Source organism: Lithobates pipiens, unplaced genomic scaffold (genome assembly GCF_037356315.1).
Source record: "Lithobates pipiens isolate NorthernLeopardFrog02 unplaced genomic scaffold, aLitPip1_a1.2 Scaffold_19, whole genome shotgun sequence".
Lineage (NCBI taxonomy): Eukaryota > Metazoa > Chordata > Amphibia > Anura > Ranidae > Lithobates > Lithobates pipiens.
This window is the reverse complement of record NW_027507764.1, coordinates 431,970,328-431,997,678: the sequence shown is the minus strand read 5'-3', so window position 1 is coordinate 431,997,678 and position 27,351 is coordinate 431,970,328. Positions and strand designations below refer to the sequence as shown.

The 27,351-nt window shown below is 42.5% G+C and overlaps 1 protein-coding gene across 1 annotated transcript in view; it reads right to left on the bottom strand.

Annotated features, from left to right (window-relative positions):
* Positions 1 to 26,592, bottom strand: part of DSG2 (desmoglein 2) — a 75,876-nt gene extending 49,284 nt beyond the window's left edge. The window contains exons 1-2 of the mRNA XM_077492609.1: positions 26,404 to 26,592; positions 2,267 to 2,302 (exon numbers count right to left, since the gene is read on the bottom strand). Of these exons, the coding sequence (XP_077348735.1) occupies positions 2,267 to 2,302; positions 26,404 to 26,448 (81 nt within the window). The 5' untranslated portion in view covers positions 26,449 to 26,592. The remainder of the gene's footprint in view (positions 1 to 2,266; positions 2,303 to 26,403) is intronic.
* Positions 26,593 to 27,351: the final 759 nt, after the last annotated feature.

Below are 27,351 nucleotides of genomic sequence, written 5' to 3'. Positions count from 1 at the left end.
CTGTAATCCTAATTTATGAGCCCATTCTACTCTTTAGCATTTGATGCAATGAATTTAATAAAAGGCCTGAGTAATTGATTTAGGTGCAAATTCCAGCAAAGCACATGCTCCATGGGGATAAATAAATAACTGCAGCCAATATTTAGGGTGTGCCTTGTTGCCACAATCACTGAAGGAATTAATAGTGGTTGTAAATGCTGTACTACCACTTTTACCTACAGGTAAGCCTATAACAAGGCTTACCTGTAGGTACCATGAAGATCTCCAAAACTTGCACCGCTTAGGAGATATTCACTGTATGCGCATGTGCCAACATCGGCACATGTACACTGAAGAAACGGCTCGCTTATGCCATTTTTTCAGGAACGGTGCCGTGACCGGGCATCATCGCGGCACCGGCCAATCACAGCACCGAAGCCTGAGAACCCGGAAATAACTCCGGGATACAGGTTGCCGGTTACAGCGGTGTATGTGGACCGCTGCAACAGCTTTAATCCAAGTTAAATATTTCATAATGAGCTCGTATGTGATGCATACGCTCGTTATGCCTTTGTCTTGCAGGTTGTTTATTTTTATTAATTTTTTTGAGTTTACAACACCTTTAAAAATGAACAAAAGGAATGTGTAACGGTATTGACCAGCAGATGGTGCTAAAGTGTAAAAACGTGTCAGATGCAAAAGCAACCCATGTCATCAAGTAGATGTGGCAAAGATGAAGGCATAAGAGCCCAGCCCCTTGAATTCTCAGCACAATGATATAGTGGCTCTCGATACAGTATTGTACGTAACATTTTTTAAATGTTATGTGATCTGCACAGGAGTGCGGTGCGAATCACATGCTATATCTGTGTGATGTGAATTCAGCCATATAGAGATTGTATGGCTGAATTTGCATCGCATTCACCCGAAAATGGTGCAGGACCCTTTTAACTCAATATTAACACCCACTGCCGATCACACGGTGTAGGAAACGCACACGGAACGTGGGTTTCCCACAACATGTTCTGGTGTGAATCAGCCCCAAAATCAACATAAAAACAGAATGCAATTATTTGCAAATCTCAAACCCATATTTTATTCACAATGCAAAATAGAAAAAAAACATATCAAATGTTTAACCAGTTCCCGACGGAGGGAACTGGTTAAATAGATTATGGTAAAGGGCCAATCACAGCAGCCCTTTACCATGTGATCAGCTGTGTCCAAATCACAGTTGATCACTTGTAAACAAGCTTTTTGGTTATTGGCATTCCTTTCCTCACGTGGCATCACAGCGTTTATAAACAGAAACTAAGAAAAAAATTCCCCCCCCTCCCAAAATGTTTGGTCTTTTCTCTGTTTAAAAAAAAAAAAAAAAAAGGATTCAAATCTCATTTGGGTACAGTGTTGCAGGAATTGGGTAAAAGTGCCCAGTATTGAAGTGGTTAAACTGAGACTTTGTAACATTTTAAAAAAGGAAAAGAAAATCTTCATAAAAATTGATGGCAGTAACACGTCTCAAAAAAGTATGTGCCAAATATTTTCAGTTAGTGAAAGGATTAGACTGCAGGTAGGCCAGTTAAATACCTGGATTCTTTGAAATTTAGCAAACTCAATTTATACAAGAAGTCTTTCCAAATACAGAGGATTCCTTTAAAACAGAACATAAGTTAAATTACAGGTTATTTTCTTGATTAGCAGGCAAAAATTCATAAGATACACTTAAAAATGTTAGGAAACAAAATCTTTGTTATCCATTGTAAACAATATATTTGGGAAAAACGCATTTAAGGACTTGCTCACATGGGGCGCTTTACTGCGGGCCCCAAGCAGGTCTGTTTTCTCAGCATGCAACACCGATGCATCCCCGTACTGGCATGCCATTCAGTTCTATTGGGACAAGCGGCTGCGTGGACAGATATGACATTTAGGTGTAAGTCACTGAATGCACTGCTGCACCCCCCTGCTGGGAAAACAGACCTGCATGGGGCTCCACAGTAAAACGTCCTGTGTGAACAAGCCCAAAACATTTACAGCTGGTGCTAGTGTGCTATAATTCAACAGAAATTGACTAAAAAGAAGCCTAGACATAGTTTCTAGTCCACAATTATGTACGTTGACTGAACTGTTCCAAGATGGAGCAATCATACTTATGCACTGCACCACTGCCAAGTTAGTACAGCACTGGAAACCCAATTTAAAAACAGAAGGATGTTAGATGCTAATCATCCCACAGCCTGTGAATCAGTTAAGACTAGCAATTCTGGTAGATTACATAATTGCTTACCTCTACATGGAGACTATGTCCAAAATCAAAGGTGACCTGCAAACAATAAGAAAAAACATTTTATTTGTTTTGCACACACAGATATTTAACCATATTTTTGAACACATCTGTGATTAAGGCTACTTTCACAATGGGGTGTTGGCAGTAAAGTGGCGCTTTACCAGCACTATTCAGCCGCTAGCAGGGCAGTTCTAACCCCCTGCTAGCGGCCAAAAAAGGGTTAAAACACTGGAGAGACAGCAGCGGCTGTTTCAGGGCGCTTTGCAGGCACTATTTTTAGCCCTGTAGAGCTTGCAAAGCACCCCAGTGTGAAAGGGGCCCAATAGATGCCAAGTCTTCCAATATATATCATGAAAAAAAATAAAAAAATAAAAAAAAGACCAAAACAAAAAACAAACAAAACACATTTTATATAATGCAGCTGGCCAGTATTCGACTGTGGTTGCTGCATTAGCTCTTTTTACAGCCCCCCCCCCACACACTTGGTGATCCTACCAGTAGCACACTTCCTGTTCTAGGTGGATATCACTGTACTCCATATCTACATGTAGTTGAAATAGCCAAAATTTGCTAGCAAGCTTAACCACTTGCCGACCGCCGCACGACGATATACGTCGACAGAATGGCACGGGCAGGCATATGGGCGTATATATACACGTCCCTGCCTTCCCGCGGGTGGGGGGCCCGATGGCCCCCCCCCCCCCCCCGGTGCCTGCGGCGGTCGGTATTCGTTCGGGAGCGATCCGGGATGAGGGGGCGGCCATTCATTCATGGCCACCCCCTCGCGATCGCTTCCGACGAATAGAAATGCTCCGTGACATCACTTCCTCTCCTGTAATGTAAACACAGGAGAGGAAGTGATGTAATCTCTCCTCCGTGTCGGTATTTTTCGTTCCGGCACAGAGGAGAGAGGATCGGTGAGTTGCACCAACACGACACTACACAGTAGAACATGCCAGGCACACTCACACTCCCCCTTCACCCCCCGATCACCCCCCCAATTACCCCTGCCCCCCAGTCACAGTGACACCAATTGCATTTTTTTTTGCATTGGTGTCATTTGTGACTAATAACTGTTAGGGCAGTTAGGGTTAGCCCCCTTTAGTTCTAATGTACCCCCCTAACACCCCCAATAAAGGTTTAACCCCGTGATCACCCCCCGTCGCCAGTGTCACCAAGGCTGGGTTCACATTGCAGCGGTTTATGAGAACGAATGTGATTCGCACCGCACTACAGTGCAAATCACATCCGATCTCTGTGCGATTCGAGTTCAGCCATACAGATAGTATGGCTGAATTCGCGCCGCACCCGCCGCAAATTCGCACAGGACTCTTTTTTTGGTCCGCAGCAGAATCGGATCGCATGGGTGTTCACACCATGCGATCCGAGTTTGCAGATCGCACTGCGATATGCGAACTGATCTGGGGGTGTCATTAACATTTCACTGACACTCCCAGCAGTTTGCATAGGGCAGTGTGAACTGCCGCCGGGAGGCATGCGATGCGGGAACCCGCCACGGATTCGTGGCGTTCCCGCATCGCTCCAGTGTGAACCCAGCCTAATAAGCGATAATTTTTCTGATCGCTGTATTAGTGTCACAGGTGACGCTAGTTAGGCAGGTAGGTATTTAGGTTCGCCGCAACTTTTTATAGCGCCAGGGACCCCCATATACTACCGCATAAAGCCCCCTGATTGCCCCCTAGTTAACCCTTTCACCAGTGATCACCATATAACTGTTACAGGTGACGCTGGTTGGTTAGTTATTTTTTTATAGTTTCAGGGCACCCGCCATTTATTACCTAGTCTCACTAGTGTACCCCTAAATTTAGGGGTGTCTACTTTCCAAAATGGGGTCATTTGGGGGGGGTTTGTGCCATCTTGGCATTTTATGGCCTTCAAAACTGTAACGCCCTTAGAAAGCCTGAAGGCGGTGCTTGGTTTTCGGGGCCCCGTACGCGGCTAGGCTCCCAAAAAGTCCCACATATGTGGTATCTCCGTACTCAGGAGAAGCAGCAGAATTTATTTTGGGGTGTCATTTCACATATGCCCATGGCATGCGTGAGCAATATATCATTTAGTGACAACTTTGTGAAAAAAATAAATAAATAAAAAAGTTTGTAATCTTCCCGCAACTTGTGGCAAAATATAAAATATTCCATGGACTCAACATGCCTCTCAGCAAATAGCTTGGGGTGTCTACTTTCTAAAATGGGGTCATTTGTGGGGGTTTTGTGCCATCTTGGCATTTTATGGCCTTCAAAACTGTAATAGGTAGTGAGGAGTGAAATCAAAAATTTACGCCCTTAGAAAGCCTGAAGGCGGTGCTTGGTTTTCGGGGCCCCGTACGCGGCTAGGCTCCCAAAAAGTCCCACATATGTGGTATCTCCGTACTCAGGAGAAGCAGAAGAATTTAATTTTGGGGTGTCATTTCACATATGCCCATAGCATGTGTGAGCAATATATCATTTAGTGACAACTTTGTGTAAAAAAAATAAAATATTTTTTTTTTGTCATTATTCAATCGCTTGAGGCAAAAAAATAAAATATTCAATGGGCTCAACATGACACTTATCAATTTCCTTAGGGGGTCTACTTTCCAAAATGGGGTCATTTGGGGGGGTTTTGTACTGCCCTGCCATTTTAGCACCTCAAGAAATGAGATAGGCAGTCGTAAACTAAAAGCTGCGTAAATTCCAGAAAACGTACCTTAGTTTGTAGATGTGACAACTTTTGCGCAAACCAATAAATATACAGTTATTGACTTTTTTTTTACCAAAGACATGTGGCTGAATACATTTTGGCCTAAATGTATGACTAAAATTGAGTTTATTGGATTTTTCTAATAACAAAAAGTAGAAAATATCATTTTTTTTCAAAATTTGCGGTCTTTTTACGTTTATATCGCAAAAAATAAAAATCGCAGAGGCAATCAAATACCATCAAAAGAAAGCTCTATTTGTGGGAAGAAAAGGACGCAAATTTTGTTTGGGTACAACATTGCATGACCGCGCAATTACCAGTTAAAGCAGCGCAGTGCCAAATTATAAAAAGACCTCTGGTCATTGACCAGCAAAATGGTCCGGTCTGAAAGTGGTTAAAAGGCACATTGCAATTTTTTAAAATTAATGTTCTGGACAGGAAAAAACACTGCGAAAAGCATACAACTCATTTTCTGTCCTTTACCCACAATTTTTAAAGTTGGTGACAGGGTCTCTTTAAGGCCTTGTTCACACAAGTGTACTACAGCGCATGTCCTTGTGAGGCCGCACCGGTGCTCTGTGAATCTCCATGCAGGCAGTCCCCATTTAGCAGCTGCTCCCAATCTGATAGCCTTGCAGGCGCCCCATTCCCAACTGCAGACAGTGTGCATTCAGGGCCACGCACCCGCACTGCTGTCACGTTGTGAGCAGCTGCTGTGTCTGTGCAGCTGATGCGTTCCAATTGAGATGAATGGGGCTGCACAAAACACCTGTGCATTTACCTTAACGATAAATTACCAACTATAATGCATATTAAATAAAATGTGTGCTTTCCCTTAATGTCAAGGAAAAAAAAAAAAAAAAAAAAAAGGGTGGTAAAAAAATAAAAAGCAAGTCCTCAGATTATTCTCTACACCCTAAACTGTAGGGACACAGACATCAGTAAACTGTAACCAAGTGCAGTCGGGGCGAATGTGCATAAAACCAGAGACAAGAAAACATGTCAGATTAGAAGTTGCTACACTAGCACTCCCTTTGTCTGCTGTGTACTCTGCACAGAATTTTCCCATGCTATCAGACTTGTGGAATTCCACCACCTGCAGTGCAATCTTCACTCCTCTGTCTCCATCTCTCCCTGAACTGTGGGGGGGGGGGGGGGGTGACATACTTTGTTCACTGCTCACAAAAAACACAAATATAAAATAATGGTTATATTTACAGATACATTAATACGGGAGCACAACAATTTCTAGAAACAGGAGTCCTAGGCTGGAGCAGGCATCATTTTTAGGTCTGCACGATTAGTTCCCATGCACAGTGTTCAGCTCTGGTGTTTAGTTAGGGGTTGAAGGTACACCATGCAACCTGTCAAACTTTTTAGAGAGGCTGAAAGCGGCTGCGGATGGACAGTGAACTGGTATGCATCCAGGGACAAATGACCAAACCCAGACTGCTTAGGTGCATTGTACAGAAACAGCAACAGTCACCCTCTCCAAAGCGTTTGACAGGCTACTGGTAGCAGAGCTGGGTGGTGCACCTGTGTACCCCGCCAGCAGATAGGCCCCTTTCACACTCATGTGGTGCGGTTTGACTGCACAGTGGATACAGTGCAGTGTACCCATGAGTTTGGTGCGGTTTAGCTATGCTTTCCCATTGACTTCTACTATCTTGCAGCATTGTGGTGCGCTCTCCCAAAACGCATCATATGTCCGCTTTCAGAAACTACACCAAAAAACTGTGGAAGATAAATAGCAATCAATGGGAAAGTGCAGTTAACCCGCATCATAAATTTAAACTGCCCTGCACCTGTAGTGCGCTCAAACCGCACCAGTGTGAACTGGCCTTAAAAACACCAGGGTCATGTATGGCAGGCTTTATAATGATAGCGTTATTCTGGACCAGTGACAGATTAAGGCTGAGTTTCACATATATGTGAATTGGATGAGTTTTAAACCACATCCTATTCACATGACATGCAAGTGGATCTCAAATGGAGCCAGTTCACACATGTCCGGGGCAGCTGTGGTGAGGTTTCAAAAAGGGTCCTGTGCGTTTTGGGTCTAGTTTAGGTGCGAATTCAGGCAAAAATTCACACCTAAAAATTGCACCGGACCCCCGACGGCAAACCGCAGCTGCACACATGTGAACAACTTTTTAAGCATTTTGGTATATTGGTAGATATTACGGTACCTAAAAATACTTGTTAAGCCGGTCAGAAATGCAGTGTTGCCCTGTTGATCAAAGCAGTTGCAGAGCTTTCCTGTTGCAGTTTAGAGAGTTTAAACACAGATAGGCTCCACACACACACTGGACTTTCTTTGGCAAAAAAAAATAAAAATAAAGTTCATATAGAACGTTTTTTGTACACATTGAGGAATATTTAATTTTTTTTTTCTGCCAGAGAACTCCTCTCAAAAACACAAACCAGAAGGATTTTTTTTCTCTGCCTCAAATGCTCAACTTAAAAATGATGCCTCTAAATGTCCTAATGTACATGGACAAAGGATAACAATGAGTTGCTTCTACAGGCAAGACACAGAACTCCTGTAAAAGCAGCGTTTAAGCCCGTGTGCATGGTCCCTTAAAGGGGTTGTAAAGTTAAATGTTTTTTCACCTTAATGCATTCTATGCGTTAAGGTGAAAAAACATCTGACAGTGCCTGCACCCCCAGCCCCCCCCCCCCCCCGTTTTACTTACCTCACCCCTCGAAAGTCCCATGCTCGCCCCCCGATGTCCTTTCCACCATTCAGCCTGGCTGCCGATTGGCTGGAGTGGATGGAAAGCAGCGCAGCCATTGGCAAACACATCCACTGACGCGGAGCACCGGGGGGCGGGGCAGTGTGATACAGCGAGCGGCTATAGCCGCCGGCTGCATCACGGCAGCGCGCCCGCAGGTGCTTCTCACCATGCGAGGGAGCTCGCATGAACGTGAGAAGCACCTGTGGGAGTAAGCCGAGACAGCCGCCGAGGGACCCCAGAAGAGCAGGTTCGGGGCCACTCTGTGCAAAACAAGCTACACAGTGGAGGTAAGTATAACATGTTTGTTATTTAAAATAAATTCACTTTACAATCCCTTTAACAGGAGTATTGATAAATAGACTTACACATGTGATCCTGAACTTGTGACTGCAGGGGGCACAAACAGACAGACACACACACCTTCTGCTGTGATTATTTCACAGCAGACGCCACTCATCGGGCAGAGAATCAGAACGTAGCTGTGCCTATGTAAACATGGCAGAGCTCCATTCTGACAGGGGGAAAGGATGGATTCTGTGTTCCTGAAAAGCAGGAACTCAAGTCCATCTCTTTCCCTAGTAAAAGCAGCGCACATAGTAAATACAAAACACTGGCTAATTACACAGTTAACCCTTTGATCACCCTGCATGTTTAAACCCTTTCCAGCCAGTGTCATTAGTACAACGAAAGTGCATATTAGTAGCACTGGTCTTTTGTTTATAGCGCAAAAAAAATATATAAAGAACACAGGGATGATCAAAGGCCACCAAAAGAAAGCGCTATTTGTGGGGAAGAAAACGTCAGTTAAATTAACATAGTGCCGAATCGCAAAAAGTTTCCAGTCATGAAGGGGGGGGTATATTTTCTGGGGGGCTTTAGTAATAAGGAAAGGATGTGGAAAGCCTGCTAGCAGCTTTTTTTTATATATTTGTTGTCACACACAAAATGATTTTGCGGGGATCCGCATCATTTCCTGTCCCTGCTGCACTGTCTCCTTGGATCTCGTTTCATTCATCCCAGGAGTCAGTGCGGAGAGCTGCCGCGAAATCTCACTGGATTTCAACTGACATGACGCTTCACATCACAACGGGGGCGGAAACTTCCTAAGACGCCACCCGTTGTGATGGCAACAAAGAGGTTTACATCGCTCGGCGCAGTTACCACTAAGCATGCGCTGGAACCAGCAAGGAATGCCGGTACATCTACTGTAAGGGAACAAGGAAGGGATTGCTTGTGGGCTTCAAATGCCCACAAGCAAGATGAAAACTGATGTGCATTATTTTTATAAATGACGATTTGACAGAACGGACCTGAATACCAGAAAGTAACACTAAAAGTGAGTCTGACTTTAGAAAGATAGCAATTTTTAACTGTACAAAAAAAAAAAAAAAAAAATAATTTGTGTGCGCAGATCCGCTTTAATATTCCCAAAGTGAAACTGAACAAAGCGGCCTGAAGCTTGCTGAAAGCTTTGCAACCGCTTTTCAAAAGCTTGCAGTACAAACTACTGTTACAAAGGCTAATACCTGTATGAACCGGCCTTTACAGTACAGCACACAGGGGCCACCTATGAAGAGAACCATACAAGGGGGCATTTATTTTACCAACAAACATCACTAGTGGATCATTTAAACTTATACTGAAACTTAGGCTGCCCATACATTATACAATTTTCTTGCACACCTTTTCCTTTAGATTTACCAAAAGTCCAAAACCATATAATATGAGGTCACTTTAAATTTGTATGCAATCAGGCAGACCCTTGCACTACATAGTTGAAGGTAAATATAAAGAAAATTGTATAATGTATGGCCAGCTTTATACTGAAAGATATTTATGGAATCACGATTGCTAGCTGAGGCCTTTATCCTGGAGAGTTCGAAAAAAACACTGCTTCAGATTCTGGTTATTGATTCGGATTTTCCAAACTTCTGACTCAGAGCCAAGAAAATTCAAAGACTGCAGACAGAAGAACTGGCAGCCTCGCTTGTCCAGGCATGGGTAACCAGTGCTGAAAAGGCTTCACACACAAAAAACAAAAACAAAAACAAAGGTCAAATGGAGAAAGTCGTGCTTGTGTGTGGGGGGGGGGGGGGGGGGGGAGAGATGTCTCACTGAGGAAGGAAGGAAGGAAGGAAGGAAGGAAGGAAGGAAGGAAGGAAGGAAGGAAGGAAGGAAGGAAGGAAGGAAGGAAGGAAGGAAGGAAGGAAGGAAGGAAGGAAGGAAGGAAGGAAGGAAGGAAGGAAGGAAGGAAGGAAGGAAGGAAGGAAGGAAGGAAGGGCCACACTTTGGTCTCAATAATCCTGACCAAGATAGGTCACATCCCCTCCTGAATATTTCTCACGAACCTCTTTCCCACCATCGTTTGCTTAGAAGAGTACCCCCCCTGCACAATGGTCCTGGTGACAAAAGAACATAATATATACCATCTGCTTGTAAAATCATTCTCCATTGTCTGTCACGTGTAGCTGACACTAGTAAACATTTTCAGTCATGAAGCTGTCCTGGGCATATACCTACAGTGAGGATGCGTGCCAGTAATCAAACATGTTCTATACTTTGGGAAACAACCACATTTTATTCAAAGCCAAAAAAAAGTAAAAAACGGAATACAAAATGGAATGCATCACTTTGTTATAATGGACACAGTCATCGGTCAAGTTCAGCAGTAGACAACCTTGGCACATGAAGCACTCAAGATCAGCAGCCCTGGGTATAAATTCGAGGCATGATGGGTAATGTTTCACCACAGATAAGTGTGCTGATGATGCCTGCCTCTGTTCTACACCGACGTTGCCTACCCCTGTTCTACATGGATCACAGCACATCATGAAAGCAATGGGTAATAAACAGCAGCATTTAAAAAAAAAGGGAAAAAATTAAAATAAATAAATAAATAAATGGGGGAAGAAGGCCATTGCTCCATCATTGTAAAATACACCATAACTTTGCAAGGAATAAAATAGTAAAGCAATATCTACTTCTGTACCAGAGCTGAGAACATTTACCACTGTTCAGGGTCTAGGCCTACATTACGTGTCTGCAATCATGGCTTAAGATCTATAATTGGATCCGAGAAGATTCAGTTTCCTCATTGTTCTTACTCCTACCCCAGAGGCGAACTTTCACATTCTTTTAAAAACGAACATGTACTGTACATACAGCAAGAGCAATAAAACCACCATCTACTTTATATGCATTTTAAGAGTGCAAGGACATTGCTGAATGCAGGGATATACAACAAACCAAAAAGGTAACCCCCCCACCACCACATACTTCCATTGGGGAGTATGTGGCTCACTGCCCTACCTCCCACCTGACAGTGACTCTCCACACTTCAAGAATTGACCTGCAATTCTGCTCTTACAGGCAAGTATGATCATTTACAAAAATTCTGTAGGAGGGGAGTGTAGGGAAAAAGATTGTCATGAACACTTATCCTTTAATCTGCTATGATCTTGTAAGGAGTACACAATCACAAAACATGACAAAAACTAACTAATGTAGTCATGGAAACTTGTTCTCAGGATATTTCCCACAGTAGATGGAGATAAAAATGGGATTATAATGGAACGGTGTCAGAATTTGTTCAGTATTTCAGACAACTTTCAACACACAGGCTCACAAACAGGTAGTGTTCATTCAGGAACAGGAGGCAACACCAAATGCAAATTGTTAGTTGTGTGAGGTTTATTTAAGAAAACTCCATGGAAGTGAACAGTATCCAGCACTCATGGATAACTAAAAGGCAACCCCCCCCCCCCCCCCCATTTTGGATACAGCAAGGGAGGGTTATAACCCCTGTCAAGATTTCCCTCCACTTCCTGGCCCATAGCCAAAACAGGAAGTGAGAGGAAATCCCTGAAAATTAAAGAAATTCCTTGCCCCCCCCCCCAGGGTGGATTTGATTTAAAGGGGTTGTAAACCCTTGTGTTTTTTCACCTTCACCACTTGCCGACCAGCCGCAGTCATTTTACTGCAGCAGGTCAGCGCGATCCCGCAAACCGTCATAGCTATACAGCAGCTTACGGGATCGGGATAGCGGGCAAGCACACACGCTCCACAGTAGGGGATGCCAATGCTCGTGGCTGATGATCGCGATGATGAGCATGAGAGGCAGAACAGGGAACTGTTTAAGCACACAAATCCCTATTCTGAGAGGCGTGACAAGTAGTGTGTGTTAGCCAGGATCCACAATCCGTCACTTCCAATGTTCCCACCATTATATATATCTTCCCTATTTTGTAGGCGCTATAAAACCAATCAATATACGCTTATTGAGATTTTTTTTTTTTTGCCAAAAGTATGTAGACTACATATCGGCCTAAACTGAGAAAAAAAAAAAAAAAAAAAAAAAAAAAAAAAAAAGGGGGGGGGGGGGGGATGGGGGATATTATAGCAAAAAGTACAAAATACTACAAAATATTGCGTTTCCCCCCCAAAACCGTCACTCTGTTTTTGTTTATAGCGCAGAAATAAAAACCGCAAAGGCGATCAATACCACCAAAAGAAAGCCGGGGAAAAAAAAAAAAAAAAAAACACCACACACATCACTTGTTTGGGTGCAGCGTCGCAAGACCGCACGATTGAAAAAAAAATAAATAAAAAAAAATGGCCCGGTCATTTAGCAGCCAAATCTTCCGGAGTCAAAGTGGTTAATGTATCCTATGCATTAAAAGGTGGGGAAAAAAATAAAAATAAACTACACGTCTGATAGTGACCCCCCCCTCCCCCCCTTTTAATCATATAGGCCCTTCATTCCCACACTCACCTTCTCAGCTTTTGATTGGATATATTGATAGCAGGGCAGCCATTGGCTCCTGCTGCTGTCAATCAAATCCAATGACATGGATACTGGGGTTGAGTCCAGCATTCTGTGTCTATGCACACAAATGCTGGACTCGGGAGCACACCCGCAAGGTAACCCCCAGGGAGAACGCTTCTCCCAGGGCGTTTACCGATGTGAGGAAAAGCCACGAGCGCCGCTGGGGGGACTCCAGAATATGAGGTTTGGGGCCACCCTGTGCAAAATTAATTCCACAGTGGAGGCTCGTATTAAAGCTGGAGTTAAATCAACTAATTTTAAATCATCATTTTTAAAGAGCAACTGTCCGCAGTGGCTCCTCCTCTAACCCGTTGTTGTCTCACTGACAGTCCCATGCACTTTAATGGGATGTCTGGTGACGTGGCAGTGACACAACAAGGTGAGGGACGTGGCGGCAGCAGGTGAGTGGATGCCCGCTAACAGGCAGCGCCATGATGGATCTGAAATGACAGGTGCTCTTTAAATGTAAGGACTTATTCTTGCTGGTAGTTAGAATCTTTAATATTTGCAAACAAAATGAAGGTTTGCCATTTAGAATAATAAGCTGTCAGGTTAGTAAATATTCCCAAACCGGGTCTCTTATGGTCTGCTGCCATTTTGCTTGTCAAGGGAAGAATAAAAGCATTTCATCGTGCAGAAAGATCACAAGATTTAGAAGTAAGATTTTTACTGCTTGCCCTTACTCCTCACACTTAGAGCCTGGTACAGATTAATTTCTCTTCAAACATTCATAGTTTGCAGTATACATAGATTTGCAAAACAATGGGATAAATTAATATTATTGAACTTTGTTTTATCTCATGGTTACTGTGAAATTGTGTGACTGAACCAATGCAGTGCATGTTATCTCAACTTGCAGAGCTTGGATTCACTGAATGAGTTTACCAAAAATATAAATTAGGGGTGCGCCGAACGGAAACTTTGGTGCTGAAACCGATACAGAGAATGACAGTTTAAAGAAATATTTATATATTTTGACTTTTTAATTAATATCATCAATTTAAATTAGTATGAATTTATTGCTGGCCATTATTGGCCACTTTAGTGCAAGAAATATGCAGTCTGCAGTCACTAACCACCTCTTGCATCATGTCCCCAGTCTAAGAGTTCTGGTAGTATTGGCTTACTCAAATGTGCAGAGCTGGTGGGGGAGGGGGGGGGGGGGGTGGGGGAGATGGTTTGAGCAGATCAATATTGACGTAAATCAGTGACCACAACAAGTACCGGGAGACAAGTTATTTCCACTTTATGCTGGACATACTCCGACTTCTGTTGAAGGGATCAGGTGCTACTGTCAGAATACAATGTTCTGGCAGCAGGGCCGGCCCAACCATGGACCCAGTGGGGCAAAACTAAAATTTCTTTAGAATAATAAAATTAAATAAAACAATAATATTATTATTATTATTATTATTATTATGTAATCACCACACTCCTGTTTTCAATAAACTACTGGGAGGTCACAAAACAAAAAAAAGGCGCAGCCCTAGCTTACTAATCAATAAGGTAACGATAATGGCGAAACCCTGTAATGCATGGAAATCTCAATAAACTTCAATATTATCACAATACTGGTCTCTGATATGCAACTTCACATCTAATTCAAACTGAGAACAAGACATAACAAATGAAACTTAGCAGGGATGTTGGAAACCCCTCTACAGATAATACAATAATATATTAATGACCAAAAAAATTGCGTCCTTTTCCTACAAAGTAGCGCCCTTTTGGGGGTATTTGATCAACTCTGCGGTTTTCTTTTTTTGTGCTATTAAAAAAAAAAAAGAAAAAAGGGAAGAGGTTTGGATTTGAACGTAATGGTTTGCGATATAGTTTTGCAAATGGACAAGGTGCTGTTGCATGTAAATCTGATTTTCTGATTAATTTAGTCATTTTAGTTTTAATTATCAGTCTATAAAAAATGCATGTGGGGGCTTTTTGGTGGGGCAGCATTTCATTCTTGGGCCGATGGATGGCCACTAATGCACCATTCAAAAATGATAGTTTGTTTGCAAACCCTAAAAGTTGAATAATAGGCATATACAGTATAAGACATAAGCCCTGTAAACATTATAGGACCAAAGCAATTTTGTCAATACTTTGCCAATGGATCACAGGAGTGCAACCGCTAAACTCATTAGAAAAGTGAACATATACATGTAATTTTAAAAAGGTTGTTCTCAGATCTGCAGCTTTCATTAAAATAAAAGCTGGGGAGCCTGCCTTGCTTGTCCTCATTTAGACACTTCCTGTTCGGGGGCGACAGCAGTTTTTTTTTAACTGAATTCCTGTGTTGTCACCCTGCCACATGTGCCCTTGGTGGAGGCTACAAGCAGCTGTGCGGTCTCGCGCTTTGCAACCATGTTCCTGGGCCAATTCTGGATCAAGTGCAAGTAGATTGGAAGGGACAAAAAAAATAAATGACATCAGCAGTAATCAGGCCCTGTTTACACTTTTGTGATGTGGAAACATGCGTGATATTGCATGCATTCCTGCAGAGCATGAAAATGCACTATAAACCGGCAGGTGTGGTGCAATTCACACCAAATGCACCACTTGTGTGATTGTTGACATGTAGGACAGTCCACTAAAATGAATGAGTTGCCCTAAATGAGTTGCTGTGCACAGCCACACCTGCATTGGTGTGAACAGAGCCTGAATTAAAATAAATAAATAAAAGTACTTTAAACTGCGTTTCATAGAAAACACGATGATATGTGTTTGTGCTACACATTACTGTCACCCAGTTAGGGTTTAGATCTATTTTAACAAATTCCATGTTGTAAATTGTACAATATGTGTTGGCTTGTGTAGCTTTAGTCATTTTATTTTTTTTAAGCTAGTTTATGAATAGAAGGAAAAGCCCCAAGCGTCTGATGATTTAAGGGGAATTCCAACCTTGATTATGTCGTTTTCAATTCCTACAAAAAAAAAAAAAAAAAAAAAAAAAAAAAAAAACACACACACAATCTCCAGGGTAACAAAAAAGCATGTGTATCCACGCAGCACAAAGATCTGCCAAGGTCACATGAGAAATAAAACCAGAATTTTGCAAAGAAGCCCCCTCTGTCACTTAGACAGCATACAAGATCTGGTCATAAATAATCTGCTCAGACACAAGGTGTGGTAACATTCCTCATCAGCCTTCCCTAAAGGCATCTCCTCCTCCCCAACGGCTCCAGCCACGTTACATGACACCAAGAGAAAGCACAGACCCACTGCTGGCATTTATTTTTTTAAAATACATTGGTCAGTAAAACTACGGTTTAGGTAATAGGGTTGTCACAAACATTACAAAAACCATCCAGAATGTGCCGCTTTAATATTCTACATTTATACCTCGGCAATGTATATGTAAACATGATTGCATTACATTTCAAAAGTCATTTTTAACATTTTAAATCTGCTGGTGCCCCATGTTCAGGGTCTTCCTTTTATAGAGGGGCAACTTTCTGTGTCCGACTCCTAATTGTGGTTCTGTGTTGTCACCCTGTCACATGCACTACCAACAGAAATTACAAGCGGTGGTTTCAACACACATCATGCAGGGATAGTCCAATGTTGTCACCATCAAGAATCCCATCCCTGGGGTGCATGCATATTGACAGGAAGGGACTGCAAATGGGCACCAGGAGATCAGCAGCATTGAGATGCACCAAAATTGGGGGAAAAAAAAAATAAATATTGTAAAAAAGCAACTCACCAACTGTTTATAATACACAGTGCTTTAACAAATTAAGGTTTTCATCTACTCTTAAAGAGGAAGTAAAGGCAATTTTTTTTTTTTTTTTTTAAAGCACACCCTGTAAGGCAAAGGCATAAGGAGCTAGTATGCTCATTATGAATAACTTACCCGAGAACAAAGCTCCCCGAAGCGGTCTTCCGTCTTCCTCTTCACGGCTGCCATGGATCCCGGAAGCGACTTCCGGGTCTCGCGGCTCCGGCGCTGTGATTCGCCGGAGCCGCGATGATATCACTCCCGCGCATGCGAACGGGAGCCGACACTCGCGGCATATCGCTGTGATCTGCGGCCTGCCCCAGTGCGCCTGCGCGCAGCTGTTTACGGGTAAATATCTCCTAAACCGTATAGGTTTAGGAGATATTTCTTGGACCTATAGGTAAGCCTTAATCTAGGCTTACCTGTAGGTCAAAGTTGGTTGTAAGGGTTTACAACCACTTTAAGCCAATCTACAATCAGCATTCATACTCAGGTGCTACCCCCTTGCGTAGTATGGGTTAACCTCATATGTGGTTAGAGGAATAAGAAGAAACACTTTTCCTTGTTCCTCCAATAGCCAGCACACTTCTACACTCTCTGTGGGTGGGCGATCAGTGTATAAATGTTGGAGTACTGGTCCTGCATTGTACTCATTGATCTCAGAGAGACCATGACTGAGTAAAGCCCCATACACACTATCAGTTTTTCTGCTGAGTTTTTCCTTCAGATTTGCCAAAACCACGTAGTCCAAGGGCCTGCCTGATTGCATACAAATTGAAACTCTTAAGGTTTGACCTCATATTATATGGTTTTGGTAAATCTGAAGGAAAAACTCAGCAGAAAAACTGATATAGTTTGTATGGGGCTTAAGAGGAGAAAGAGAAAGGACTTCTGAAGACTGGTTCCATAGCAGAGAGGAAACCCTGTGGGGGGCGAGGAGTAAGGCAAGTTTTAATCCTTAATTCTTAAAGAGGAAGTAAATCCTTTTTCCTTCCTCCGATTCCCTGCAAAGGTAAAGCATAATGGACTACTATGTATCGCATAGTAGTCCATTATGTGTCACTTACCTGACACAGGAGCCAGCGAAGTCACCGCTGTCCCCTTGTGTACGGAGCCTCCATCTTCTTGGTGGGTCTCTCCGCTCCGGCGCTGTCATTCCACGAAGCCGTGATGACGTCACTCCCGCACATGTGCACGGTAGCCGCAACTCGCGCATATTGCCGTTAACAGCAGCGCGCTCAGTGCGCCTGCGTGCCACTGTATACGGCGCATGCTCCGTAGACAGCAGTGCTTGTCTTTTGGCAAATATCTCCTAAACCGTATAGGTTTAGGAGATATTTCTTGGATTATCACCACATTGCTTTTAGCAATCAGGTTCCAATGTTTAACAGAACAGTTTCATATGTTACGTAACGTTTCTCAATAAAGTGAATGCAAAACCCTGATAACCAGTGTGGTTTCCTAACCCAAAGCAGCCAAAACAAATCAGGTGCTTACAAAATCATTCAAAGCTGTTAAGGCTTGCTGTACGTCACACATTTTACTTCACTAAATAGATTGGCAGAATAAAAACACAGCATTGCAGTGTACAAAGCAAGCAGTATACAAAAACAAAAAACGTGACCATACACAATAATTGCCAGAGAAAGACTGTCTGATGTTCTCTGTAAATAATTCTCCAATGTTTAGGTCACCTCTACATTTCAAGGCTGGTTAAAGCGGATATACATTTATATATATATATATATATAAAAAAAAAAAAAAAAAAGTAAATAAAATTATTCAAAAGCAACTCGCCTATCCATGTCTATATGCTTTGCTCTGCTAAAAAAAAAAAAAAAAAAAAAAAAAAAAAAAAATAAATAAAACCCCACACCCATTTGAAAAAACACTCCAACATTTCTGCATTTCTGCCCGTGGCCATCTTGAGTAAGGGTGATAGATGATGATGATAGCACTGACTTCCCGGAATCCATCTGCCCTTAGTTCGGGCATACATGAAGGAAGGTGAGAATGCCCCTCCTGAAGATTCCTGGGAGGCATGTATGACATAAAATTGCCTAGGCATAGAAACCAAAAAGTAACTGAAGAAAAAAAAAAAAAAAAAGGAAAAAAAAAACAAGTAAATATAATATACCTATTTACTAATGCTAACAGCATAATGATTAAGAATAGTCAGCATTGATTGAGAGAGTGACGTTCCACTTTAATGAATGCTTTGATATCAAACAGTTGGGAATGATTTTGTCAGCCGCAATGACAGGTGTATGCTTTCTTACATGACAGCTCCCATTATTTCTTATACAATGGGACATTTAAATTCCCATTACCGTCGGATCCGGCCATCACCAAAGAACGCCAAATGTTTAGCACATCAGGCCACCAGCAAACAACTGGTTAAACTGTCAGACTTTACCAAAAACAGAAGTCAAATCTCAATCTGATCTGTAGTCGTGAATTCTAGTGTCATATCAGACAAAAAAGGCACACCATTTACACTGCTGTGTTTTAATGCATGCGTTGGAATAGGCCAAGGGGCCATGCACATTAGGCAGCAGAAAAAAAAATAAAAAAAATAAAATTAAAAAAAAAAGCCAGAACTGCTGGCAGAAAAAATAAAAAATCTGCAGAAAACACACCCCTATGGAGCATATTGTACACTCATTTAGGACCATTTAGGCATGTTTTTCTCCAAAACATTTAAAAATATGTACACTTAAAAATGCTTGATGCACCTAAACGCCGAGTTTAGGTGAATGGTGTTTTTTCTGCCTGAAAGCTCCTCTCACAAACTTGTGATTCTTTAAGCCTGTAAACGCCCAAATGTTCATGGACACATGGGCAGACAGGGTTGCTTCTACAGGTTGAAAAAAATAAATAAAAAAAAAAAAATAAAAAAAAAAAGTAAATAAAAGCCAAATGTCTGTATAGGCAGGATTTGTTATACGCAGTGTGCTTGAGGCCTAAAACTGTTTTGTCCAACTTTCCCATAATAAAGTGCCTGTTTGCACTCAGGGCTGCATTGTGTTTAAGGCTGGGTTCACACTGCTGCGGGGGGAGACCCGGATGTGATTCGCACCGCAAATCACATCCGATCTCCGTAGCGATGCGAGTTCAGCCATACAGATAGTATGGCTGAATTCGCATCGCTCCCGCAGGAAACTCGCACGGGACCCTTTTTTTGGTCCGCAACAGAATCGGATCGCATGGGGGTTCACACCATGCGATCCGATTCCTGTGCGAGTCGGCAGATCGCACTGCGATATGCGGACGGATCTGGGGGTGTCATTAACATATCATTGACACTCCCAGCCGTCCGCATAGGGCAGTGTGAACTGCCGGCGGGAGTAATGCGATGCGGGAAAACGCCGCGGATTTGCGGCGTTCCCGCATCGCAGCGGTGTGAACCCGGCCTAAAGCTCCATTTAAACTTGCATCATAACTCGCACCCCATTCTCTTCAATGGTACCTGTTCAAATTGATGCAGTTTTAAAAAAGGTGCTGGTGTTCGGTCACAAACTGTCTGGCCATCAGATAGTGTCCGCCCGTACTGCACAGGCGCAGCGCTTACACAGTACGGACGAGAAGGAGACAGCGAAAGTCTCAGAAGAAGAACGGCACCTGCGCACTGAGTCCAGGTTCAAGCCCCACCATCGAAGTTGACGTACGGTAGCACATAGTAACAGGGCCCGTTGTGGGCTCAATACGTTCGGCACTCTTAGCTCAGCTACTTATTATTCTAACTCTATGTCCACTTGGATGGTGGGGCTTTAATTTGGACTCACAGCGCAGGCGCCGTTCATCTTCGGAGACCGTTGGCGTCTTCTTGCGCAATACAGTACAGGGCGGACACTACCCGACGGGGAACAGTAATTGACACTACACCAGAACTACTTGGTACGACTTCGATCCATGGAGTGTAAAGTTGGATTAAAGTCACACTGGAAGTTGTGCGACTTTGGGGACATACTGATGTGAATGGAGCCCAAAAACACACAGTAATTTCATTTGTTCCTGGGGTTTTAGCACATTGGGAGGCCTATAAAACTCAAAGGCAGCACATCAACAATGCAATTTGTGTCATCTGCAACAGGTATGAACAAGTATTAGTCAGTGGCCAATAATCCATTCCAAATTCCAAAGCTTGCAAATATGTATGACTTCTGTCATAGGAAAAATAAAATGAAAAGCACAGTAAAAAAAAGCAAGTATAGTATGAAAGAACTGCAGTCGGCTCACATAAATTTGTGATATAAAACCATATTTGCCATTCTGAAGCTTCCCTCCAATCACTTTGTATATACATATTATAAGAGAGCTGTGCATGATGTCATAAGCCTAGGCTTTTTTACCAGACAAAAAACAGGACTGTATAAGGTATTTATAAAAAAAATGTTTTACTATCCAAAGTTAAAACGAGGGTTTACCTGCGGTGAGCGCTGCGGGATGCACTTAAAGTACATATGGCAGCGATCACAGGTAATGGTTGGCTGTGGGGACATGTGTGGTCGCCTCCGACCTGTCATCATACTGAACAGAGTCAGCAGCCACATCAGGCTTGTTCTTACATTTTGTTATGAAATGTATGTCCAGCTTAAGGCGGGGTTCCACCGCTTTTTTTTATTTTTTATTTTTTGGAAAATGGCAAGGAGTAAGTTTTATAATTGTTTTACTCACTTTTTATGTTTTCTAAGGTTCCTGCTGCCGTTTTTCCGTATAGTGTAGACTTTATAAAAACGTCTCCTGACGTTTTCCATCTTGCCTATGGGCATGTGAAGCCCACAGGCATTGTCTACCGGGACACCGTGCTGATGTCTCAGCATGCACCGCCCCTTCAATCGCCGGTCTCGCGCATGCGCAAATCAAAAAACTCGAGCCCGGGCGCCTCGCAGACTCCTTGGAAATTGAAAAAACGATCCCAGGTGCCAGTGCGGCCAACAGGAAGCGCAGACCTGCCGCTGAAGCCCCGCCCATATCCACAGCCGCACCACCCCTTTCCGGAATCTCCAGGACCAGGAAATAAAAAAAAAAAAAAAGACACAAGATGACAGCAGCAAGGTAAGGGGGATATCCAGCAATTACACAACAAGACAATCCTATAGGCATAGGAGTAGTAATTCGGGTGGAGCTCCACTTTAAGACTTTTTAGCTATGGGTATAGTAGCATTAGAACCCCTATTGAATTAATACTGCTATCTGGAGCAGTGTTAGAGATTTCCTCTACCTTCCTGTCATAAAGACAATGGTTTTACCAGAGGGAGCGAGTTAAAATCTTCATCAGTAACCACAGACAGACATAAAAGGCTGACAAAGACTCTAGTTTTCCTCTACGCTACTAAAAATGCATTTTTTTATCTTTGTGTTTGTTTAAATGTTTACTCACTTCCTGTCTGGTTACATGGGTGCCCAACCTGTGGCCCTCCAGCTGTTGTAGAACTAAAGCCAAATGAGGCATTGCACGACTGGCAGTTACAAGCAGGACTCGCAAAGGCTGAAGCATGCTGGGACTTGTAGTTCCACAAAAGCTGGTGCGTCACAGGTTGAGTACCTATGATTATATAATAAAGCCAACAGTAAACACTGTCAGTGTTTCAAAGGTAGACTATAGACAAAATTTGTCCACCCCCCCCCCCCCCCCCCATTTTGGATAGAGCACCTGTGTCCCATTGTGGACACTTCCCTTCATTTCCTGTCCCAAACAGGAAGTGAGAGCGAATCCATGCAAATAAAGAGAATTCACTGGGGCCCATGGTCATCCGTCATGTCCCCATTGGAAGATTTCCCCTATATTACTTTTCTGGGCACAACCCAAAATGTGGGATTTTCTTTTACTTTCACCGATAATGGTAAACATCACAAATATAGAGAGTGAGTCTCCTTAGTGGGGGCACAGACAGCAATAACTGACAGGTGTTCTAATCCCTCTGTACTCTATCCAAAACTAGAAAAAAATAAAAAATAAAATAAAAAGGTTTTGCTTTTAGTTATACTTTAATTTCAAGAAAAAAATGAAAAAAGAAAGTTCTGGTTGGACGTGCATTTCGATCTGTAGCATCAAATAGTGCAGAAATAACTTTAGGGTGACCAAAGCACATGCAGCAGCTGACAATAACCGAGTCACCAGGACCCACCATAGTCTTTTCCTTGAACAGGCCAATAGATAAATGCAGCACATGCCTGCTAAAGCATTGCTTACTTTCCATCCATCAAAAATTCAACACCACCTTGGAAACCTCTCACAGAAGTATCCAGCAGTCTGCATTTGACCCACGATTGCACGGATCAAAAAATGGACTGCGGTATACCCCTACGGGCATGTCAGATGTAAGCATATGTGCATCCACCTATATCTGCCCACATCCAGGTTTGTCTGACTGGAATGCAATAAGTTTGCACTCAGGTTCAAATGACCTGATTTATGTACACAGATATGTCCATTAACATCCAGCTGCCAGTAGGGATTATATGGGAACTTTGTTCCTCATCACAAGGTAGAGGAGAAATTGGAATGGATATGAATGGCACATATTGTCATCTGTATATGTTATGATATGGAGATGGAGTGGAGGGTGGTCATGTTAAGGGGGCTTTGATGCAGTAATGGTCCTTTCTAACCGGACCTCTTTAAAACTGACACGTGGGCCCACACTGCACACACAGGATTGGTGCCATACACCATCCACACAAGTGTATTTACCATACACAGATCACAGGTCCAAGGGTGCACATTCCCCCTAACCTGCAGGTAATCAATGTGAGCGATCACACATGAATCACTGTGGATTGGATCAGCCTGTCATTGATTTGTACAGACTTCCGGTCTGTCACTGATCCGAAACGTCTGACAATAACCACTGCAGAAATACCTGGATCTGGGTGGTGTGCAGTACTAACTGGCCATGTTCATGATCTGCACAAGTTCTGTCAGTGCAGGTAAGGCATGCAATGCAACTAACCCCATAAATAGCCACACAAAAGTTTGGTTTGTTTTTCTTTTCTTGTGGCATGGTGACAACATTAGCTTATTTTATTACACAAACTATGTTGCAGTTGGTCACTTGCTTTTACATGGCCATACACCTGATTATTCCCAAATTACCGGTAATTCTATTGGTAATGTTAAGAGTGCATCTCTTGGCAAATCCTTTTTTTTCCCCCAGTTTGGATAGAGTAGGGAAGTGTTAGACCCTCTTAAGTTTTATTGCTTTGTCCCTAGGACCCCTTTCATTTTTCCTGGTGACCTCTGTCACAAAAGAAAAATGGAGGAAACTGCAAATTTGACCAGTTTCTGAAACCCACTGATCGCCAATCCATCCCACCCCCCCAGGTTGGGATGGATGCCAGGGCGAATGGGAGAGGGTTCATTTACTTCTGAATGGGCACTTCATTGTTTCTTCACAGTATGCAATGTTTGTGGCATGGTATTGTGGTGTTAAAGCCACAAACCACTTTGACCTACAGGTAAGGCCTTAATCTAGGCTTACCTGTAGATCCAAGAAATATTTCCTAAACCTACACGGTTTAGGAGATATTTGCCAAAAGACAGGCACCGCTGTCTACGGCGCATGCGCCGTAGACAGCGGCACGCAGGCACACTGAGTGCGCCGCTGTTAACCGATTAACTGATATGCGATACATAGTAGTCCATTATGCTTTACCTTTGCAGGGAATCAAAGAGGAAGTAAACCCATCAAGGTTTACTTCCTCTTTAAATCCCCATTGGGATCCAAAAACGGGCATTCAAGAGGCAGAAATATTGCTCCCTGTCTGCCTGTTAACTGGCATCTGAAAAGCAATGTTCTGCAGATCGGTTTTCAAAGCCTGCCACCAATGTAGAAGAAGCCTAATGCCGCGTACACACGACTGGACTTTGTCAGAATAAACTCAGACGATCTTTCCAATGGAGTTCGGAACGAATGGACTTGCCTACACACGATCACACCAAAGTCCGTTTGTTTAGAACGCAATGACGTACGACGGGACTAGAAAAGGAAGTTCAATAGCCAGTAGCTGCCCTAGCGTCGTATTTGGTCCGTCAGAATAGCATACAAACGGATTTCCCGATAGGAATTGATTCCGTCAAAAAAATGATTTAAAACATGTTCTATTTCTAGGTCCGTCAGAATTTTTGAAGAAAAAAAAAAAAGTCAGATGAAGCCCACACATTATCGTAATATCCGATGAAATGATTCCGTCCTTTTCTCCTGGAAAGTCCGGTTGTGTGTACGCGGCATTAGAGGTCAATGTCCATCACTTAGCTCTAACTTCCTGATGAGTCTCTGAGACAGGAAGTGAAGAAACATTTCTGCCTGGAGACCAGACTTACAAAAAGATATTGATAAGACAGGATGAGAGGTAACAAAAATGGTGAAAGGTCTGAGCGATAAAATAGAATATGTACAGTCTGGAGGAAGAGAAAAAAAAAAAAAATAAAAAAAAATAAAAAAAAGGGGGGGGGGGGAATCATCAAATACATCCATCATCAAGGGGTCAGGTTCAGGATGGAAGGATTCTCAGTGAGAAGCCACGATTAATAAAGAACTCAGGACTAGTTCCCACCACACAAACGTCCTCCAAATCTGTTCTGGATGCATTTCTGATGCATGCCAATGCTTTTCTGGGTGTGCATGCTTGCTTTTTGGTTACTGTACTGGGGTCCAGGGTATTTTTGGTGCATGTATGTGCATTCCGATGCATTTTATCAAGTCCCAGTACAGTCCTGCGCAGGAAAAATGCAGCACGTTCAGTTTTTTTTTTTCTGGAACTGCAACCATTTAACCTGCTTTCTATCCGTTTTGGTTGAAGAAAAAAAAAAAAAAAAAAAAAAAAAAAAAAAAAAAAAAAAAAAAAACACAAACCCAGTGGTGTGAACTAGCCCTTAAACTAGCATAAAAGTTCAAGACTAATCTTAGAAAGTATTATTATTTTACTTAAAGGGTAGTTGATTCTTGGACTTCCAGCAGAGATAGCGGGCCTGTTCACTCTAAGGCCTCCTTCACAAGTTACATAGCATCCATTGTACTGAACTGTATTTTAATTGTACTGCCCCTCCCTACATTGAAAAGCACTCTGCAAACTGCTGGCACTATATAAATCCTGAATAATAATAATAATAATAATAAAGCACCGCATTCCAGCATCCAGGCTCAGACATCCATTCCTAACTGCTCTGTGTGCGACATGTGAACAGCAGCAGCCCGTCAGCCTGCCGTTAGTGTAAAACGCGCTGCGATATTCACACACCCGGTCCTCACAGCCCCAAGAATTTGATGACCGCATGTAACTGGCTGTGTGAATGTGGCCTTAGTGGATTCAAACAGGCTTTAGAGATATATATCTCTCTAATAGTGTGTGTGTGTGTGTGTGTGTGTGTGTGTGTGTGTGTGTGTGTGTTTTAAAAAAAAAAAAAAAAAAAAAAAAAAAACACACACACACCACACACACATGAAAAAGAGGAGTATGTGGTGTGTGTGTGTGTGTGTGATTATATATATATATATATATATATATATATATATATATATATATATATATATATATATATATATATATATATATATATATATATATATATAACACACACACACAAATATAATAATAATAATAATAATTCATTTTATTTATAATGCACTTTCCATCAAAAGACCTCAAAGTGCTACATAATTACAATAAAAACAAACAAACCGCTTAATTTACAAAACATTTGCCAAAAAGAAAAAAGTCTTCAACCCCTTTTTAAAATTGTCAGTAGACACACACACATACATACATACATACATACATACATATATATATATATCTCTCTATCTCATCTCCATTTCCTCTATGGTACACTGAACTTTTTGTTAAATTAAGCAGCAGGGGTTTTATTCTCTCCCATCCAAACCGTGAAGAGAAGTTGAGGCATTCCATGGGAGTGGGAGATCCCAGCCACAACAACGGTGGTGAGGTCCTGTGATGGATTATAATCAGTATGGGGTATGCTGGTTCCGGGGTGCTGAGGTCTCTAGACTCTTCCACAGGTGAGGTGCGGACACACGCTCAGACACGTCTCCCCCTCACACACAGACTCCATTAGCTTTGTTCTATATGGGAGGGAGTCTCTGGTTGCAGACAATAGAGTGTGTAGTTGTATCCCCCCCAGTCACACACTTACCAGTACGAGGAGAAGGACGCCTCCTCCGGCCGGACTTCGCCGCATAGTGAGTGAAGCCTGGGGGGTGTTCTCCTCAGAGTTGGGATAAAGTCGGTCAGAAGTGCGGGAGGAAAGGCGGGTGCACCGGGGATGAGGACCGCTCTGGACTCCTCACACCAGAAAATGGAGCCGTGTGGGTGAAGTGAAAGGTGTAGAGAGCGGGGGAGGGGAGCAGGGAGGGGCTGTGACATGGACTGTACTGTGTATACAGGTGATCCCGCCCGGGGTGACACACTGCCGCCGTCACCGCTAGGTGTGTCCCAGGAGACTCCTGTCACTATATGGACCTTCTCTCTCTATACTGTGTTGTCACCACAATGTTTACTAATATCCCTTCCCAGTGTTTACAAATGTCTGTGTGTTCCTAGAGAGCTGGCTGCTCCCACCCCGGGGCTTATTCACACCGCACTGCTCAATGACCACAGCAATTTTTGCCATTCAGCACTGCGTGGTTTTAACTGACAATTGCGCGGTCGTGCGACGCTTCACCAAAACAACATTGACGTCCTTTTTTCCTTACAAATAGAGCTTTCTTTTGGTGGTATTTGATCAACCCTGCGTTTTTTATTTTTTGCCCTATAAACAAAAAAAGAGCGACAATTTTGAAAAAAAGCACAATATTTAGTACTTTTTGCTATAATAAATATCCCCAATTATTATTTTTTTTTTTAAAAAAGCTATTTTTTTCTGAGTTTAGGCCTATATGTATTCTTCTACATATTTTTGGTAATAAAAATCACAATAAGTGTATATTGATTGGTTTGCGCAAAAGTTATACCGTCTACAAAATAGGGGATGGATTTATGTCATTTTTATTATTATTATTTTTTTTACTAGTAATAGCAGCAATCTATGATTTTTATCAGGACTGTGATATTATGGCAGACTCATCAGACACTTTTGACACAT